The sequence below is a fragment of the Phyllobates terribilis genome, unplaced genomic scaffold, assembly GCF_046119375.1.
Source record: "Phyllobates terribilis strain yellow unplaced genomic scaffold, ASM4611937v1 Scaffold_3__8_contigs__length_932513732, whole genome shotgun sequence".
NCBI classification, from domain to species: Eukaryota; Metazoa; Chordata; class Amphibia; order Anura; family Dendrobatidae; genus Phyllobates; species Phyllobates terribilis.
Genome location: NW_027362763.1, coordinates 293,120,422 through 293,141,075, shown reverse-complemented (window position 1 = coordinate 293,141,075; position 20,654 = coordinate 293,120,422). Strand labels below are relative to the sequence as shown.

The window sequence follows — 20,654 nt, the reverse complement described above, 5'->3', positions numbered from 1 at the left end:
GCCAGATGTGCGGACACATCGGGGACCCAGATCCAAGACAAGAGTACAAGGAAACGGTCAGAATTCTCTAATATTTCACCCAAAGTGGTGTCAAAGCAGAAGCGCACTTTCATGGAGTTTTCTGGTCCTATGTTGATAAAAACTGCTACAACATTTTGCTCTTCATACTCCCAACATTTTCATGATCTGTGCTTACTGTCAGCGACAGGAAATATTCTTTGGTTCTATGATGAAAACGTATATGTGCCCTATTACAATGTCTGAATTTGCTTATGTAACTAAGCACAGCAGTCCCTTCACTTTCTTGATCCAATACGGTTCCATCGGTCAGACAGTCACAGAGAGATAAGTTATTATTATTTTAGCCACTTAAGACCTGAGGCCACGATCGTAGGGGCACATTTATCAGTATTTCACAGTAGTGTATATTTATCAAAATGGTCTAATTCTTACACAGTGCAAACAGACAAGACAGTCTACAAATGTGCCACTTAATCAGTTGTTCATGCTGTTTGATAAATCTTCCTAATTTTAAGACAGTCTAATTCAAGTTTCACCGCCTAATCAATAGCTTACTTTGTGCCAGAAATGTTGGTGCATTGTGTCTCACGTTAAAGCTACACCCCTGTTCCAGCAAAACATGCCCATTTCCACCTAGGCAATGCATCCTGGTGGGATAAGTCATATGTAGTGTCTAAAACGTGTCCTAAATATGGTGTAAGTCATAAAAGACAGGTTATGAAGAGTACATTACACCAAAATTCTGGCACACTTATCTTGATGAATATGCCACAGTATGTATGGGCTTTAACACACCCCTCCCACATGTCCCTGACAGACTATATTGGGGGGCATAAGGATTGGGTCTTTGGAATTAAATACAGTTGGTATGGAAAGTATTCAGACCGTGTTAAATTTTTCACTCTTTGTTTCATTGCAGCCATTTGGTACATTCTAAAAAGTTCATTTTTTTCTCATTAAAGTACACTCTGCACCCCATCTTGACTGGAAAACAAAGGAAATGTAGAAATGTTTGCAAATTTATTAACCCTTTCGCAACCTTGGGTTTTGTCGTTTTTGCTTTTTCGTTTTTTGCTCCCCTTGTTCCCAGAGCCATAGCGTTTTTATTTTTTGGACAATATGGCCGTATAAGGGCTTATTTTTTGCGGGACGAGTTGTACTTTTCAACGCCATTACTAGTTTTACCATATCGTGTACGGGAAAACGGGAAAAAAATTCCAAGTGTGGTAAAATTGCAAAAAAAGTGCAATACCACAGTTGTTTTTTATTTATTTTTTTTACCACGTTCACTGAATGCTAAAACTGACCTGCCATTCTTATTCTCCAGGTCATTACGAGTTCGTAGACACCTAACATGTATAGGTTATTTTATATTTAAGTGGTGAAAAAAAATTCCAAAATTTGGTAAATTTTTTTTTTTTAAAAAAATAGCGCCATTTTCCGAGACCTGTAGCGTCTCCATTTTTCGTGATCTGGGGCTGGGTGAGGGATTATTTTTTGCGCGCCGGGCTGACGTTTTTATTGATAACATTTTGGGGTAGATCCGATGTTTTGATCGCCCGTTATTGCATTTTATTGCAATTTTGTGGCGACCAAAAAACGTAATTCTGGCGTTTAGAATTTTTTTCTCGTTACACCGTTTACCGATCGGATTAATTCTTTTTTTATATTGATAGATCGGGCGATTCTGAACGCGGCGATACCAAATATGTCTATGTAGGTTATTTTTTTTAGATTTTATTTTGAATGGGGCGAAAGGGGGGTGATTTAAACTTTTATATTTTTTTTAGATTTTTAAAAACTTTTTTTTTTTCACTTACTGCATGCTTCAATAGTCTCCATAGGAGACTAGAAGCAGCAGTTGTCTGATCGGCTCAGCTACATACAGGGGACCAGCATATCCCCTGCATGCAGCAGAAATGGTCCTGTGCTATGAGCGCCGACCACTAGGTGGCGCTCATAGTGACCAGATCATGACAACCACAGGCATCTGCTGCAGACCCTGGGTTGTCATGCCCACCCATCGGTGACCGGCGATCACGTGACGGGGTCGCCGATGGGCGGGGCTTATGACACGCAACCCGGAAGCGTGCGTTAAATGCCGCTGTCGGAGATTGACAGCGGCATTTAACATGTTAACAGCCGCGGGTGGATCGCGATTCCACCAGCGGCTGTTGCGGGCACATGTCAGCTGTAAGAATCAGCTGACATGTGCTCGGTTCAGTGAGGGATCAGCGCAGCAGCCCTCACTGAACGGGGGGTACGCAAATGGAGTCCAGCTATGTTTAATTAAACTGATAGTACTTGTTTGGAAAGGTACACACCTGTCTACATAAGACCTCACAGCTCACAGTGCATGTCAGACCAAATGAGAATCAAGAGCTCAAAGGAACTGCCCAAGGAGCTCAGAGACAGAATTGTGGCAAGGCACAGATCTGGTTAAGGTTACAAAAGAATTTCTGCATTACTCAAGGTTCCTTAGAGCACAGTGGCCTCCATAATCCTTAAAAGGAAGAAGTTGGGGACCACTAGAAGTCTTCCTAGACCTGGCCGTCCAGCCAAACTGAGCAATCGTGGGCGAAGAGCCTTGGTGAGAGAGGTAAAAAAGAACCCCAAGATCACTGTAGCTGAGCTCCAGACATGCAGTAGGGAGATGGGAGAAAGTTCCACAAAGTCAACTATCACTGTAGCCCTCCACCAGTCGGGCCTTTATAGCAGAGTGGCCTGATGGAAGCCTCTCCTCAGTGCAAGACATATGAAAGCCCGCATAGAGTTTGCTCAAAAATACTTGAAGGACTCCCAGACTATGAGAAATAAGATTCTCTGGTCTGATAAGACGAAGATAGAACTTTTTGGTGATAATTCTAAGCGGTATGTGTGGAGAAAACCAGGCACTGCTCATCACCTGCCCAATACAATCCCAACAGTGAAACATGGTGGTGGCAGCATCATGCTATGGGGGTGTTTTTCAGCTGCAGAGACAGGACGACTGGTTGCAATTGAAGGAAACATGAATGTGGCCAAGTACAGAGATATCCTGGATGAAAACCTCTTCCAGAGTACTCTGGACCTCAGACTTGGCCGAAGGTTCACCTTCCAACAAGACAATGACCCTAAGCACACAGCTAAAATAACAAAGGAGTGGCTTCAGAACAACTCTGTGACCATTCTTGACTGGCCCAGCCAGAGCCCGGACATAAACCCAATTGAGCATCTTTGGAGAGACCTGAAAATGGCTGTCCACCAACGTTCACCATCCAACCTCATGGAACTGGAGAGGATCTGCAAGGAAGAATGGCAGAGGATCCTCAAATCCAGGTGTGAAAACTTGTTACATCATTCCCAAGAAGACTCACGGCTGTACTAGCTCAAAAGGGTGCTTCTACTCAATACTGAACTAAGGGTCTGAATACTTATGACCATGTGATATTTCAGTTTTTCTTTTTTAATAAATTAGCAAAAATTTCTACATTTCTGATTTTTTTTCAGTCAAGAAGGGGTACAGAGTGTACTTTAATGAGAAAAAAATGAACTTTTTAGAATTTACCAAATGGCTGCAATGAAACAAAGTATGTAAAATTTAAAGGGATCTGAATACTTTCCGTACACACTGTAGTTGAGGAGATAGGCAGCTGCCAGATGACTCTGGCAGCAGATGACTCTGGCAGCAGATGTCTCATCGAGAAAACTGGAGCACTCGGCCAAGTTAGTATTCTTGTGAATGGGGCTAGCCGTCAGCTGAGCGATAATGTGTATGGCCGGCTCTAGGATTTATTATCATTATGCTTGGGTTCTACAGTCCTGGAGGATATGCATTCTTGGCGGTGATGGTGGCTATGTTACTCAGTACCTTCAAGAAAAATAGTATGCACATATATAGCTGTCAAACTGATGTTACAAGGAAACATGATATACAGTCAAGGCCGAAGGTGTTGGCACCCTTGAAATTGTTCCAGAAAATGAAGTGTTTCTCCAAGTGTTTTTGTCCGGCCCATTTTTTGGGGTTTTGTGTGAAATGATGTTCAATTTGGAGTTTTTTTCTCTGTTTTTTTGTGTTGTTCCTATACACACAAAGGAAATCAACGTGTATAACAAAATGCGTGTAATAATTTTCTGGGAGAAATACTTCATTTTCTGGAGCCAACACGGGTGCCAACACTTTCGTCCATGACTGTATTTTGTATACAATTGCCCTATAGAAGGCTATGCAATCACTGCAGCATATAGTCATGTACTCTATTTATTATACAGGCATTTTTGTCAGATGTATGAAGTTACCCATACACACCACTAAACACTTCTGCTCTTCAATATTACCTCTAGGACTAGATGCACCAGTGATGATGCAAAAAGGACAAGTACACAGCGCCTAAATAGGTATTAAAAAAAAACTCTAACTTTTATTTCTTCAGGTTTATAACATGTTGTAGGTCATTTCCAGAAATAACGAGGTAGCAGCATCACTTATGAGTTTCAGGCCAAACATATTGGCGATGTTGCTACTTGTTTATTACTTATACCATCTTCTCTTCCTTTTTTTTGCATTAATTCTTCTCCAGAAAGCTGCCGTGCGACCATTCAGTGCCAGTGAGTTGAGAAACTTTCTTATATATGCTAGATGAACCAGCACAAAGTAAAAAAATAGACACAATGGAAGAGCATATGGGCATTGCAACTGTGCGATCTTGAAGAGGAAACAACTGGATGGAAGTCATTTTTACTGACAGTGACTGGCGACATTTATAAATCATTCATTTATTCAGTGTGAAAAGAAACAAAGCAAGCAATTTACATACAGTGTCCTCCAGAATCTCCAGCGTGTATGAAATGACCTCTTCTGGAAAACATCCCTCTGGCCTCGTCCAGTGGAGACTTATCCACGTAATTCCTGCTCTAATAAGTTTCGGTGCTGCGGGTGTAGGAGGGATGTTGCCTGATGTGTAGTACACAACCTCTTGGCTGTACTCACTATGAATAGACAAGAGACACATGAATGAGTTGGTTGTTTACTATACGTTCCCTAATGAAATCAACAGTTTATTAAATTATGGTGGTTTACTCAACGCTGCAATCTGGGACGTCAAATTCAATCTACCCTTCCAAAGTAACCAGTCCTGGGAATACACATCATCCTGACAAGTGAGGCAGTGTACCATCAGAGAAACAAGAAAAGCACTATACTTGGCCCATACAAATACTCTTCTACTTCTTGGGCTAATATTTTGACATCTCATGTTTACTGATCTCTTAATACTCGTACTCAGCAAAATAATACATATACAAAAAACAATTCTTCCCGAAGAATATGCTACAAGCCAGCACTCGTCAATTACATTAGCTATTGTTGAAAATGTAGAAGCAAATGTAATTTTTCAATGAATAGGCAGTGCAGACGAGCTTATGTGCACTATGACAAGTGGCGCTCTAGGACAATGGACCTCAACCTTTCTTACCTAGAGAGCGACATTCAGTTCTGAGAGATGGTCAAGAGTCACATTCAAACCCTCCTCCTACTTTCCAGTAGTGACACCTAGAGCCCCTCATTATCAGTATAATGAAAGAAAAATTGTCCTCATAGAAAGCATACAGAGATCTTGTGCCACCTCCAGGGGAAGTTCTCATTTTACCCCTTTTGGTGGCATTCTGGGATCAAGAGCACTCGTCACACTATACTATTACACCTAACTTCAAGTATCCCTCAGAACTAGCAGAATCATCCATCTTCAGCATACCATATTTATCATCCCCATGCCCCTGCCATTATACATGTGCATTCAGATTTGTTCTTCTGTACAGGACTACTTCCAAACTTCAATATCTGGAGGCCTTCTCTTCATAGTTGTTTGCTAGACATGGTGCTCATGCACACAGGCAGAAAGCCGAAAGTCACACCATGGGATTATGAGCCACATGTGGTGCCCAAGCCACAGGGTGGTGACCCCTGCTCTAGGACCTCTACTGGAGTGCACAGGTATAAGGTGGTGGTGCTCCATATTTTATAAACTTGCTTACTAGGCAATGTGTCTAACGATGATCATACAAAATTAATAGTTACAACAGAAACTTCCATTTTTTCACTTTAATTCCTTCAGTTTTCCCTTATCTGATTGCTTCCAACACATCTCTGACAATGATGAACGATATTTCACAACTGCCTCTTAACTTAACAACTCATCTGATCTAAGTTTTTTTATTATTTCTAGCACCAAAACAGTGTCGGGAAAACATTTTCCTTGCCAATTATTTATAATCCTTCAGCTAGTCATGCAAGGAGGTAGACTTTACATAACTCTTGAAACTTGGTCAATTACTTGGTCTGTTTAAATCCTATTTACCACAACTTTAATTGGTTCAACTATTTTAAGCTACATACCAATGGACAGTAGATCAAAATAGAAAAAAAGTTTTCTATTTCTTTCTCTATTGTAATTGCCAAATCCTAATAGCAAAAAAGCTGTTTATGAGCGTTTCATGCATTATGACCTTGAAAAATATTTGGCTATTGAATCCTCCAGAATATTTAATCAGGACATGTTAACTGTCATAAATATGTAATTTTTTCCCGGTGTAAATGCCATTATTCTGAATCTGATGTTATTCTGAATCTTGTGTTTTTCTTTCGTTCCTGCACCACTCCATTACATCTCTTCTCTGTAAGTAAATCTAGCCTTGTTAGCTAACTAGGCATAATCATCAACTCTTCTCTGTGGGCATCCGGGATTGTGCATAGCTGGCTAAAAATAATAGATTTATATTTAAGGCAGAGGGTGCTACATCTCATGAGTGGAGATATGCAGGAACAAAAAAAATAACCAGATTTATTAGAACAGCAGCATTTAAACCAGGTAAAAAATACACATTTATTGCAAGGGATAGGTCCTCTTTAAAGTGTTAATCTGCAAATATCTACCATTATAATGCTGAACATCTGCCTTAAAGGGAATCTGTCAGCACTGTTTTTGCTATGTAATCTGAAGACAGCAGGAGATAAAGGCTGAAATACAGAATTCAGGGATGTGTCACTTGTCAAAGTGCGTACTGTTTACAAACTGTGAAGGATTTATCACTAAAGAGATTAACATTGGGGACTAGACAAGAAATGTCCCATTCCCCTGTGATAAGCACCTCACTGTCTATGGACTTTGTACATATAGAGCCCGGTGTGGGCGGAGTTAGCTTCCTCAGCTCTGCTTCATTCTAAATCTAAAAGCTCTGATTGTATCACAATGGCTGCACCTAGTAAACTAAGTGATACATCATTAGATTCAGCTTCTCTTTTCCTACATTACAGTGCTCTCAGATGAGGTAGTAAAAATCTGCTGACAGATTCCCTTTAAGTGTGGCTACCGGGAGAAAATTAACTTAATTCCTCCTGGAAGTTGCTGGCTTAGTCATGGGGGCGTGTGTGGAAATTCACAGGAGTACCAAAATGGCAATGCCGGGCGCCTTCACCGGCAACCACTCCATTTAGTTACTGCCGTCAGACATTGAGAGCTGCATCTACATGGTTAACAGCAGGGTTCAGAGCTCAGATCTGATTGCTACTGTTAGAGACAGATGCCAACTATGTCATATAGCTCACAAGAATGGCACGTGGAATCAGATTAGCTCGAGCCCCATCCACACACATGATCTCAGCAAAAATGTAGATGTACGTCATTTTGTGATTAAGGTTAAAGAATTTTTTTAGGGCTAAAGGTAATCTGCCAAGTGTTTTTTTTTTCCACGAACCAGCACCAGTATCATTTAGTGCTACTTCAGTTGACTTCAGAGCACTGCACCTCCACCACCTTTACTAAAGACAGGGGATTCGTATCCTTAAACTTCTTTTTAATAAAATTTGGCCATTGCTGGGATTAAGAAACACTTCTACATAAAGTGTGCAGCAGCAATAGATTTTAGTGGTGGTGGTTGGTGGGCTAAATACATCTTTGATAATGATGATGTCACAATTCCACCGCTCAGTGTGTTGTGGATGCAGTGACTGACGGCTCAGTCGACCAATCTAGTACAGGGGCGTGCTGAGCTGTTTGTAATTTTAGCGACAGCTCGGTGGTCCAATCTGAGACGGGGAGGTGTTCCTTGTTCCTAGTGATTGCTCAGCTAATTAACTAAATTGTCTGTCCCAGGTAGCTGCCATTCGTAGTTTCAGCTCTGTGTGGCTTGTCCTCTGAATTCTGACATTTTGATATTTGGTTGCTGGAACCTGGATTTGACAATTGACTACCCGCTTGAATTACCCCTTTTGTCTTGACACACTCTGACCTTGGAATTCTGACTCTGGACTGTGACTTGACTACTCCTTTGGCCTTACTCCTTTGTATATGACGAGCCCTCTTGGTATCTGACCCCAGACCTCTTGACTACCCAAACCTCATGGCTTGTTTATGAGTAGTGACTAGCATCACAGATTATCTATTCTCAGGCTAAATCAATTCTTAGGCTATGTTCCCACTATGCGTTTTTCAAGCTTTTTTGCCACAGAATTTCCGCAGCAAAAAAGCTTAAAAAAAGCTATAAATGCCGGTTGCATGGATTTATATAGTGTGACCAAGTTGTCAAGCACTTTCCAAGTGATGCTAAATTCGCCTGGAAAGCGCTTGATAAACTGCATGCAGAAATGCATGCAAAAACGCTTGACAAACGCTTCTACCTGGCAGGAAAAACGCATGTAAAATCCGCAGGGAGAAGCAGAAAAAATATGCAGCATTTCTGCATCGTGGGCACTTAGCCTTAGGATCATCAATATTACATTGGTGGATCCAACTTACAGCACCTCTGCAAATCAGCTGTATGAAGGAGCTGCAATGCTTCAGTAAGTGCCACATTCTCTTACCTGTGAATCCAGACATCATCATTCATATACTTTTTAGCTGTGCCTCAGTTCGATTCTCTTAAATAAGACCCACCTACTGTACCAGGCACAATCACAATCATATTTCTAACACTTTGTGTAAAAAATAAAGGCATATAGTGCTGGAGAGCCATGGCCTCATTTACAAGATCAAGATGGGTGCCAAAAGTCAGATCCTCACCTATCAAAAATTAATGGCTATTTGACCAACAGACCATCAATATTAAAATACAAGTAGACCCATTTTGTTAAATAATGCCCAATGTAGTCTAATGTCTAGTATTAAAATACTATACAATGAAAAATACAGATGGTTCTAGGGAAAGATTGAGAAATGGTATAAATATGCAGTTAAATAAAGTGAGTACATTGAAACACTTACCTTTTCCCAATATCATTGCGTGCTGCTACTCTAAATGTATATCCCATTGCCGGACACAATTTTGTCAGCTTGCAGTGCCTTTGGTTTCCCGTGTAACACTCTCTGAACATACTATTTCGTTTTCCCTAGGGAAAGAAAAACATTTTTTAATTTTAGATCTTTTTAATGAGTTATTTGTATTTCACATATCCATGCCTGGTCATTGCTACAATTAATGCTAACCAATTTTTAATGTATGCGACAGTCGACAGACTCCAGTGTTTCAATGTCTAGTAGGATGGTGATATTTATGAAAACGACCCAATTAAAGGGGGAAAATGTACGGATTAAGAGTGCTCATTAAAAGTTTGACACATTTTAGATTTATTGAACACACAAATGTCAAATAGAGGTTTTTTTTTTCATAGGGGCAGAACAGTTGATGGGGGAATTATTTTTCCCTCTGCGAAGTAAATATTTTCCCATCATTTATTTTCAACATAAAAATATGCATCCATGAATGACGTGCTCCAGGAGTGAAAAGCTAGAACACTCTTTAGAGAACCAATGCTTCCTGAGAGCATATAAGCCCACCATGAAAAGGGAAGAAAACATAAAGAGCAGTGTTATTGATTGCTCTCTTCTGACCTGGGTTTACGTTCAGGCTCGCTTTCTGCGCTGGTTGGCCGTGCGCTGTCTGTGTTTACATCCTGTTTCTGTCTAATGAGCTTAACAGATGAGAGGCTATGGGGCCATCGCTAGATGTTTTGAGCACCACAGAAAGCTGTTGATATTTTTCTATGTTGCCAACAAGACTGGCCAATAAATTAAATGACAAAGAAAAGGGCAATAATTATGTTTCTTTACAAATTGGCATCCCCATATAATGTAATGAGGGTATATTTGGGATGTATTTTTTAAGGCTCATAAATGTGCTCAATTTAGAGTGACTCTTTGAATGCAGTTACACTGTCTACCACTACTCCTAAAAGGAGTAAAAATGATTTTGTTGGATTTTTGCTCAACTCACATATTTTCAATAATATTGTAAAGGTTTTCCTCCAAAATATTTTATGTTAGAACCCTCCTGTTTGTTTTTTCCATCTTGTGTTTTGCGGTCACGTGACCATCTGCCTATATATTCCAGCTCCGCCCTTTTGGCTGTGCTGGACTTCAGTGTTGTTTGACTGGTTTGCTGTCCAGGTGCTTCTGTGCCGATCTCTGTCAGTTTGCTTGGTCCTTCTGGGACCTCTAGTACCTTTTTGTCAGTTTATCTTTTGTGTTCTGCAACAACCTTCTCTGTTCAGGAGGTGTCCCATTTTTGTTTCAATCCTTAGTTCTTTTAGGGACCCCTTCCTTTATGCTATAGGTCTTCGTTCAGACTAGCCGAGGACTAAGGCGGGTCTGTTCGCAAGGAACAGGCAGCCCGCTACATTGTAGGGATTCAGCTTTGTCTTACTGTAGGGATAGCTTTCCCCTTTCTTTCCTTAGTACTTGTTGCAGATCATAACAATTTAGTTAAGTTGACTATCAGCTAAAGTTGGTCATACATGTGGAGATGTCTCATCCATAGGAGCGGTCAGTAGAATGTAGACAGTCCAACACACCCCACCTCCCAAATACAGTAGTGTTCAAAATAAAAGCAGTGTGTTCAAAAACATGAGTTAAGAACAAAATCTTCATACTAGTCTTTATTTCAATGCATTGGGAACATTGCACACTATTTTCTAATTCAAAACATGAAGAGAATGTATATAATTTTTAACTACGGAGCAGCACGGTGGCTCAGTGGTTAGCACTGCAGCTTTGCAGCGCTGGGGTCCGGGGTTCAAATCCCACCAAGGACAACATCTGCAAGGAGTTTTTTATGCTCTCCCCGTGTTTGTGTGGGTTTCCTCCGGGTTCTCCGGTTTCCTCCCACACTCCAAAGACATACTGATAGGAAATGTAGATTGTGAGCCCCAATGGGGACAGTGCCGATGATTGTCTGTAAAGTGCTGTGGAATTAATGGTGCTATATAAGTGAGTAAAATAAAATAAATAAATAAACTACTTTACAGAAAATAACAAATAATGAACAATAATGGGCTGTTCAAAAAAATAGCAGTGTCTTCATTTGTATTTAGATTGCTCTCAGTGAGAAAAACAAGATAGTCTTGTAGTTATGATACCTTTTAATGGCTAACAAAAATGAAATAAATGATGTTACAAGGAAAGCTTTCGAGACATCATAGGTCTCTTCCTCAGGCACTGTATAACAAACTCTGTCTTTTCAAACTCACAATATGTACTCTTTTTTTTAGGATTTAGTATTCCTGTGAATCATTAACCTAATATTTAGTTGTATACCCACAGTTTTTTAAAATTGCTTCACATCTACGTTGCATTGAGTCAACTTCTGACACCTGTCAACTGTTATTCCATCCCAGGATGCTTTGACTACATGCCCCAAATTTTTTGGCATTTGTTGGCTTTGCCTCAGAAACGGCATTTTTGCTGTCACCCCACAAGTGTTCTATCGGATTACGGTCTGGGGATTGGGCTGGCCACTCCATAACCTTAATTTTGTTGGACTGGAACCAAGGTTTTGGTCATTAACTGGTGTGTTTAAGGTCCTTGTCTTGTTGAAACACCCATTTCAAGGGCATATCCTCTTCAGCGTAAGACAACATGACCTCTTCAAGTATTTTCATATATGCAAACTGGTCCATGATCCCTGGTATGCGGTAAATAGGTCTGTCACCATAGTAAGAGAAGCATGCCCATATCATGAAGCTTGCACCACCATGCTTCACTGTTTTCAGAGTGCACTGTGGCTTGAATGCAGAGTTTGGGGGTCGTCTGATGAACTGTCGGCGGCCCTTTGACCCAAAAAGAACAATTATACTTTTATCAGTCCACAAAATGTTTCTCCATTTCTTTTTAGGCCAGTAGATGTGTTCTTTGGCAATTTGTATCCGCTTTATTAAGTTTTTTTTCTTTTAAACAGTGGGACTTTTGCGAGGACTTCTTGCTAAGAGATTCACACAGGCGTATTCTTCTAACTGTCACAGTACTCACAGGTAACTTAAGACTGCCTTTGACCATCCTGGAGCTGATCATTGGCTGAGCCTTTGCCATTCTTCGATCCATCTGAATGGTAGTCTTCTATTTTCTTCCACGTCTCTCTGGTTTTGCATTTTACTTTAAAGCATTGAAGATCATTTTAAGCTGAACAGCCTATCAATGTCTGCACTTCTTTATAAGTTTTACCCTCTCCAATCAACTTTTTAATCAAAGTACAGTGTTCTTCTGAACAATGTCTCGAACGACCCATATTTCTTAAGCTTTGAAGGAGAAATGAATGTACAACATGTGCTGGCTTCACCCCTACATAAGGGCCACTAATTGAACTTCACACTGCTATTATTTTGAACACCCGCCTTTCAATTAATTATTCAAATACACAGACTCAAAAACATGCAGATCATGAATGTGGAGTCTGTTGGGTTTCCTTAGAATCTACTGCACCAACTGGTAAATTGTTTGACATGTGTAATATAATGTAATATAATAATATAATTACATTATATTAATATATATATATATATATATATATATTAATAATATATATTAATAAATATAATTTATACCAAAAATAGTGATTAATCTGGTTAGTCATATTGAACTGCTATTATTTTGAACACTACTGTAACATATTACTGCACAGATGTTACAACTAAAGCAGATTCTAGACCACAACCTTGTGTCTATGAGGAAAGTCGACTATTTCCCCCCATCTACATTTGTCTATAAAAATAATTTCTCCATTTAATATCTTGGTCAGCAAGTTGAGGGCAACAGCTGTGGGCTAACAACATTTTGGCCCTGAGTCATTGAAGTGATTACACCAGAATTCTGCTGTAAATAGCTTTGAAGAGTCACAACAATTTTACTCATCCCAAAGCTATTCAAAAATGTGAATTTTGGGGTTTTCACGCCAGTTTGCCCATACACATCACGGTGGATGGAACTGGTGTAGAATGGAGGTGCTATCCACAACTCTAATTCATGCCTAGCTGTGGCATTCATTACAATAGAAATCTTACTGCAGTCTCTGGCTGGAGTAAGATTTGTGGCAAAATGCATGAAGGCACAAGCCAGTTTACAGATGTGTCCGATTCATTGAAAGACGTCTCCGAATGCATCACCGTTTTTCTTATTTTACCACTGGATTAGTGTCACTAATGTAAGTTCCCTGGCCTTAGCAATATACTTACCAGCCGTCGTCTTCTTCTGCTCTCAGCACTTGCTCCCATTGTCTTCTGCAGTTTGTGAACGGCTATACAGTGTTTGCTGGGTAAGCCAGAGTTCTCAATGCAAGTCTTTTAGAGCCAGAACGAGGACATCATAGACTTACCGTATTTTGCGGATTATGAGATGCACCGGTTTATAAGACGCACCCCAAATATTGGGGAGGAAAATAGGAAAAACGTTTTTTAATAAACTGGTGCGTATTATAATCAGTTTACCTGGGGGGGCGGCTTTGGTAGAGCAGGGTCCCAGGGTTGCCGCTGGCTGAGGCAGGAGATGCTGCGGAGGCAGGAGATGCTGTGGGGTCGTGGAGATGATGCGGAGGCAGGACGGGGTGTTCTAGGGTGGCTGTGGGACCCATGCTATCAGCCAAGTTCTGCTGGAGGTGTTCGGTGGTGCAGGGGCTTCGACGACATTTTGTGGCAGCCGGAGCCCCGCACCTTCCATACTGTCCTATGCGGTGGACGCTGGGAAAATGTCCACTGGAGGCAGCGCATGCTCAGATTGAGATCTCGGCGCCTAAATCTCGTCTCCCGAGATTGCCTCCAGCGGCCATTTTCCCGGAGTCCACTGCATAGGACAGCACCACTGAACACTTCCAGCAGAACTTGCCAGACAGCATGGGGCCCACAGCCACCTCCGAACATCCCATACTGCCTCCGCAGCATCTCCGGGAGTCCCCGGGACTCCGCAGCGTGTCCGGGACCCCGCTCCACCACAGCCGGTAAGGTGATGTTGCTTTGTAAGACGCACCCCTATTTTCCCCCCAAATCTGGGGGGAAAAAAAAGTGTGTCTTATAAAGCAAAAAATATGGTACATTGGGAGCTTGTGACCGTTACCTGTGACTTTCAGTCAGTCAGAAGTTGCAGTCACAAGATGGCGGAGAGGGACAAGAGCGGCGCAGGAAAGAGCAGAAGACAGCAGCTGGTAGTATGTTACTAGATGCAGGAAACATGGATGAGTGCTACCACTCCAGCGCTAAAATAAAAAAAAGATTGCTGGAGTGGTGATTTCATGAATCAGGAGCGTCTACCTCCAGCATAGCCCCTCATCAAACCGGCACGAACAATGCTGGTCTTTAGAAAACAGGGCAATTATGCATATTTATAGATAAAGGGAAAGATTAGATTTAGTCAATTTTACCAGGATTGGAAGATACAAAATATGGACAAAATTATTTTTCCATATATTGTATCTAAATAAATAGATACAATAGATAAATCTCGTATTCATTAAATTCAGGCTTTTCAAACAGTCGCATTTCCCCAGGTGTACAACATCCAGCAACTAGCCATGCAGTCTGCCTTCACAAACTTTTGTGAAAGAATGGGTCATTCTAAAGAGCTCACTGAATAAAAGTGTGGTTCAGTAATAGGATGTCACTGTTGTAACAAGTGAGTTGATGAAATTTCTGCTCTCCTAAATATTCCACAATCAACTATGAGTGGTATTATTGAAAACTAGAAGCGTTCAGGAACAGCAGCAACTCGGCCACAAAGTGTCAGAATATGTCACTTTATAGAGAAGGATCATGGAGCACTGAGGCGCATAGTGCAGAAAAGTCAGCAAAGCTCCAATCCTCCTCTGGAATTAATATCATCACAAAACTGAGTGCTGGGAGCTTCCATGGTCAAGAATCTGCACGTAAACCTTATATCCTCAAGCACAATGCCAAGCAATGGATAGAGTGGTGAATAGCAGCACACCGCTACTGGATGCTGGAGCAGTGGAAAGGTGTTTTGTGGAGTAACAAATCTCGCTTCTCTGACTAGCAGTCTGTTAGTCAGAACAGTTTGGGGAAGGTTTTTTTCTGTTTCAACTAGACTATGCCCCAGATCACAAAACAAGGTCAATAAAGGCATGGTTTAGCGGGTTTGGTGTGGAACTTGACGGGTCCAGAGAGCCCTGACCTCACCCCATCGAATACTTTTGTGATGACCTAGAATGGAGATTGCAAGCCAGGTTCTTTCATGGAACAGCAGCATCGGATCTCTTTTGGATGATTGGGCAAAAATTCCCACATATATAATCCAAATCTCAGAGATAGCCTTCCCAAAAAATGGAAGCTGTTTAGAGTCAAAGCGAGGCATCAACTCCATATTAATGCCTATGGATTTAGAATGGATTGTCATCGAATCTCCTGTACATGTAATGTGTAGGTGTCCCAATACTTTTGCTCATATACAGTAGCCTACTTTAGATGTTAGTCCATGGACTTGAACACCACACATCTACATGGCAAAAAACTCAACTTAATAAAGTTGCATGCAACTTGGCTGTTTTTTTGCAGCACACTTGCAACTGTAAAATAGCCCTTCAATAGCAAGACACAATCAAGTTGCAGAAGTGATTTTGATCTGGCGATTTGTCTGTGAATTGCTGGTCAACACGATGCCCCAGCCTAGAAATGGGCAGACTAGTGTCACCGCAAAAGAATAAATTGATCAACCATTGTCCTATAAGGTTATCAGAAGAAAATGTTTGTTACGTATTCTTACCTCATCCCATTGTAATAAGTAGCTTGTGACTTTTGAACCATTGTCAACTGGTGCCTGAAATAACAGCAGAATAGCTTATTAATTCTATATAAATACAATGCACCCCATGATAATATCAAAACTATAAATCATGTCATGGAAACAATGGGAAGAAACCCTCTGCTTTTGAGATGTACCTTACATTTAAGACAAGATGGACAACACCTACCTTCCATTGTAGTGTAAGTGAACTTTTGGTTCTGTGAGAAAGTTTAAGAGGGAAGGGACATTCTGGTGCACAGCTGTGAGTGGTGAATGTGATGGGTTCTGAACACGATCCCTTTACTGACTTATTTGTTGTGTAGATCCTGAAACAAACGCAAGTTTCACCATGTTAAATAAGTGACCTCTAGAAGGTATGTAGTCACACGGTTTATATTACAATGAGAACATATTCAATCGATTAATAAAAAAAAATTACTAAACTAAACTTGCAATAAACTTATTAGGATGATAAGCATTACTTAATAGATGTGCTACAAACTTTAAAGGGGATAAACGCAGCCATGTGATATTACATAAGAGGCCCGATGTACAAAACAAGCATCAATGAAGGGCTTAGCACCAATATTAACCATAGTCCTTGTCCCTTGTGCACATGGATTTCTCCAGAATCTCTGACTCTTTTGATGATATTATTTACTGTAGATGGTGGAATATTCAAAGTCTTTGTAATTTTCACACGAAAATTTTTCTGAAATTGGTGCACAATTTTTAGATACAGTTGTTCACATATTGGTGAACCTCTGACCATGTTTGCTTCTGAGAGACTCTGCCTCTCTAATATGCACCTTCGTATATACATAAATCATGTGATTTAGTTGAGAATTGACCCTCCAGCTGTTTTGCATTAGTACCACCTACTTTTCCAGCCTTTTGCTAACCCTGTCCCAACTTTTTTGAGATGTGTTGCAGCCATCAATTTCTAAATGAGTTAATTTTTTCATATGAAATGGAAGATGTGCAACTTTCACCTTCTGATTTGTGTTCTATGTTCTGTTGTAAATAAAATATAGATAGAAGAGATTTCCAAATCATTGCATTCTTGCTTTGCTTACATTTTACACAGAGTCCCAATGTTTTTGAAATTGGAGTTGTAGATCCAAGACTATAAATGATAGTTATTCTCCAAAAATGGAGAGAGAGGATGTAAAAGAATGGGATGAATTTAATGTGATCACGGACAACATGAGTACACACCAGTCATAGCTCCTAGAACCTCCCCAGATGGAAAGATATTTGGTAAAACACTATATGGTCACAATCTGAATCAGCTACACCTACTAACAATAAACATCAGCTAACATTACTGCGTAACGATCACATAGTGTCATTCCAACTGTTCATGAAAACAGTCACATATTCTTAATTCATTACTTAATTCAGAAGTTATTTTTTAAATTAATGAATTTTTTTGAAGCTCTATATCTCAAATAACCCTTTAAGAAACTATCTGCTGGTATATGAACGTTTAGCATCATCTGGAATGAGCCCTTGCATTGATAATTGTATTATGATACCAAAATATGATTTCATAAAATGAAAGCACCCATACACATTAGACTAATGTCCGAAATCACAAATATCCGACAGTTTATTGTCTATGGGTCTCCGACAGAATGTCAATGGAGAAAAAGATTCACCATGTCGGATTTTGGACTGCCAATACTTAAGTATTTTTTTATTTTATTTTTTTAGATAAGACGCCGCCAGAGATGTCTATCAGCAGCTCTCTCATAATGAACACAGGAGCGCTCCTGTGTATGGGAAATTTGGGCGATTTATCTGTAGGCAGCTATCTAAAGTATATGGGAAGCTTCAATTCTGGACATATTTTAACATGAGTATGAGTGTAAGACAGTTGTGTCATCATGGTATGTACCTGTCAAGTACTAAATGCAAAGAAAGCTAAAAAATATTATTTGCAGAATTAAAGTATACACTTTTTTTGTATATAAAATTGTTGCATTTTCATAATTTTCCACTTATAGAATAATATTACATTGAACACCAAAGAAATATAATAAAATATTAAAAAAAATACTAGGTCATTTATCCTTTTTAACGAAAAATTGCTTCATAATATGACAGACATTGGTATTGTTTTCCCAGCTCAGGTGCTAAAACAACAAGACTATAACTCACCTGACATGATAATCTGTCGCCGGCCTGAGGTCTTTCAAATGACACTCTAATTCTTCTCCACTGCGGAGACAAATTGTATATTGAGATTGAGAGATAGAAAGGGTGAAGATAATACAGGATTCTGCCCTCAGCTGTGATATCATCATCAATATAAGGGACAGAATGAAAGATACAGAGCACAGCCATCTGCCTCGCCAAGACCTGGAAACATTTCTAATGCATATATCTTATTTCTATGCAGCACAGAGTTTTCAGAAGGTTTCTCCATACATTATAAATGTATATATACAATACTGCAATGCAAATGTTTTAGGCAGGTGTGGACAAATTATGAAAACTATAATAAAATAACAAATTATAATTTTTATTTATATTGTGCTAATATAATTTACAGCACTTTACAGAGGGGACAATTTTCAGAGGGGACATGTACAGACAGTATCAGACATTACAGAGTAACAATTCAACAGCTTCCAAGAGGATTGAGGTCCTGCTCGCAAACTTACAATCTATGAGGAAATACTGGAGACAAAAAAGTAAATGGTAAAAAGTGCATGTATTTGTGCTAAGAATTCTTTAAAAAATAAAAGAGTTAGTAATTTATTTTTTGCATCAATTAAGGCTATGTGCCCACGATGCAGAAATGAAGCAGAAAATTTCGGCTTCATTTCTGCATCTCCTTGCCAGAAAAAACGCGTGCGGAATTTAAGACACGTTTTTGGCACATTTTTGAAGCGCTTTTGACATGCGGAATGGCCATGCGTTTTTCTAACGCATTGAGTAGGCAATTCCGCATGCGTAAAGGCACAAATATTGGACATGCTGTGGATTTTTCCGCACATAAAATCCAATGCGGAAAATTCCGCAGCATGGGCACAGAACATGCGGATTGTCATTGGGGACCATGGGGGACGTATTACCAAGCGTTTTTCAAGACTTTCCGCAGCAGAAATTCCGCAGCAAAAACGCTTGAAAAACGCATCGTGGGCACACAGCCTAACAAAATGAAATGTAATTAAACAAGAGAAATCTAAAATAAATCAATATTTGGTGTGACCAGCCTTTGTCTTCAAAACAGCTTTAAGACATCACTTCTTGTAGAAACACATGTACGCATTTTTTGAAGGAACTCGGCAGGGAGGTTGTTTCAAACATCTTGGAGAACTGACCACAGATCTTCTGTGTAGGCTTGCAGAAACCATTCTGTCTCTTCATGTAATGACAGCTAGACCTGATGATGTGGAGACCAGTCTCTGTGGGGAACATTTCATCACTTACAAGGCTCCTTGTTCTTCATTACGCTGAATATAGTTATTAATGACATTGGCTGTATGTTTGGGGTTGTCCTGCTTCACTGTTATCTGCAGAAACTCATTACTGTACAACTCTCCAGTTCTTCGGCTAACTAATTGTCTTCTGTTGCAGTCAAATACTTCACATTTTGATTCATCAGTTCAGAGCACCTGCTACCATTTGTCTGCACCTCAGTTTCTATGATTTTATCCATATTTGAGTTGCTTGGGTTTGTTTCCATGTCGGAGGTATTGCTTGCTAGCCGCAATTTCGGAGTGGAGACAACTTACTGCCAGAATTCACCAAACAGTAGATGGATGTAGTGGGGTCCCACTGGTTACTGCCAGTTCTGAGCTGATGTAATTGCTGGACATCTTCTGATTTAAAAGGGAAGGAAGTGTCATGGAGTTATGAATATCACAGGATTGATAGACATGTTAGTGTTATGCAAATGGTGAAAAAAGGGAAAGAAATTTTTCAAATCATCTCGATTTATTCAGCAGTATGAGCCCCACACACAGTAATACACACACTTACACACCTTGGCATTCTATACGTGAGGCTATTAATGGTTGTCAGAGGAATGCTCTGCCATGGTGAATGCACTTAGGCATGCAAATCATCAAGATGTGTTGCTGGCAGATCAATTGCTGACCAAAGATGTCCCAGATGTGCTCGATAGGAGACAAGTCTGAAGATGCTGCAGGTTATAATAACGCATTTATGCCACGCAGACTGATCACAGTAGTGTTAAAAAACAGTTCCTGGGACACTTTGGAGAAAAGCTGTTAGTGTACTTTGAATGAAGAATAGAGGGGTCCAGCTACTTCATAGCGTCATAGCGTTGCCCAAATGGCCTTGTCGGATTTGAAGAATGGCATGTAGTGATCTATTCTGAACTACAAGTGAAATTAGACATCATGTACCAAGCCTAAGGTGTCTAACAGTGTTTAAACAAACCATCAAAAAACGTATGCACATCAGACGTCCAGCTACAGGTGTTCGTATAGACCTCACGCCAAAAGCTAGTATGGCACATAGCAAGACAGCAATGGAGAATGCAATGAAGGTCGATGAGTTTTGCTTTTGTCTTGGTTGCACTAACAGCTGGAGATTGGTCTGGAAACCATGTTAACACAATAAAGAGGC

General features: G+C 40.1%; 1 protein-coding gene across 2 annotated transcripts in view; it reads right to left on the bottom strand.

Annotated features, from left to right (window-relative positions):
* FNDC3B (fibronectin type III domain containing 3B) overlaps positions 1-20,654 on the bottom strand; it is a 413,666-nt gene that overhangs the window by 109,517 nt on the left and 283,495 nt on the right. For both annotated transcript variants that reach the window (XM_073674905.1, XM_073674906.1), the window contains exons 9-13: positions 18,213-18,272; positions 16,237-16,375; positions 16,029-16,082; positions 9,258-9,382; positions 4,818-4,989 (exon numbers count right to left, since the gene is read on the bottom strand). In XM_073674905.1, coding sequence (XP_073531006.1) covers positions 4,818-4,989; positions 9,258-9,382; positions 16,029-16,082; positions 16,237-16,375; positions 18,213-18,272 — 550 coding nt within the window. The remainder of the gene's footprint in view (positions 1-4,817; positions 4,990-9,257; positions 9,383-16,028; positions 16,083-16,236; positions 16,376-18,212; positions 18,273-20,654) is intronic.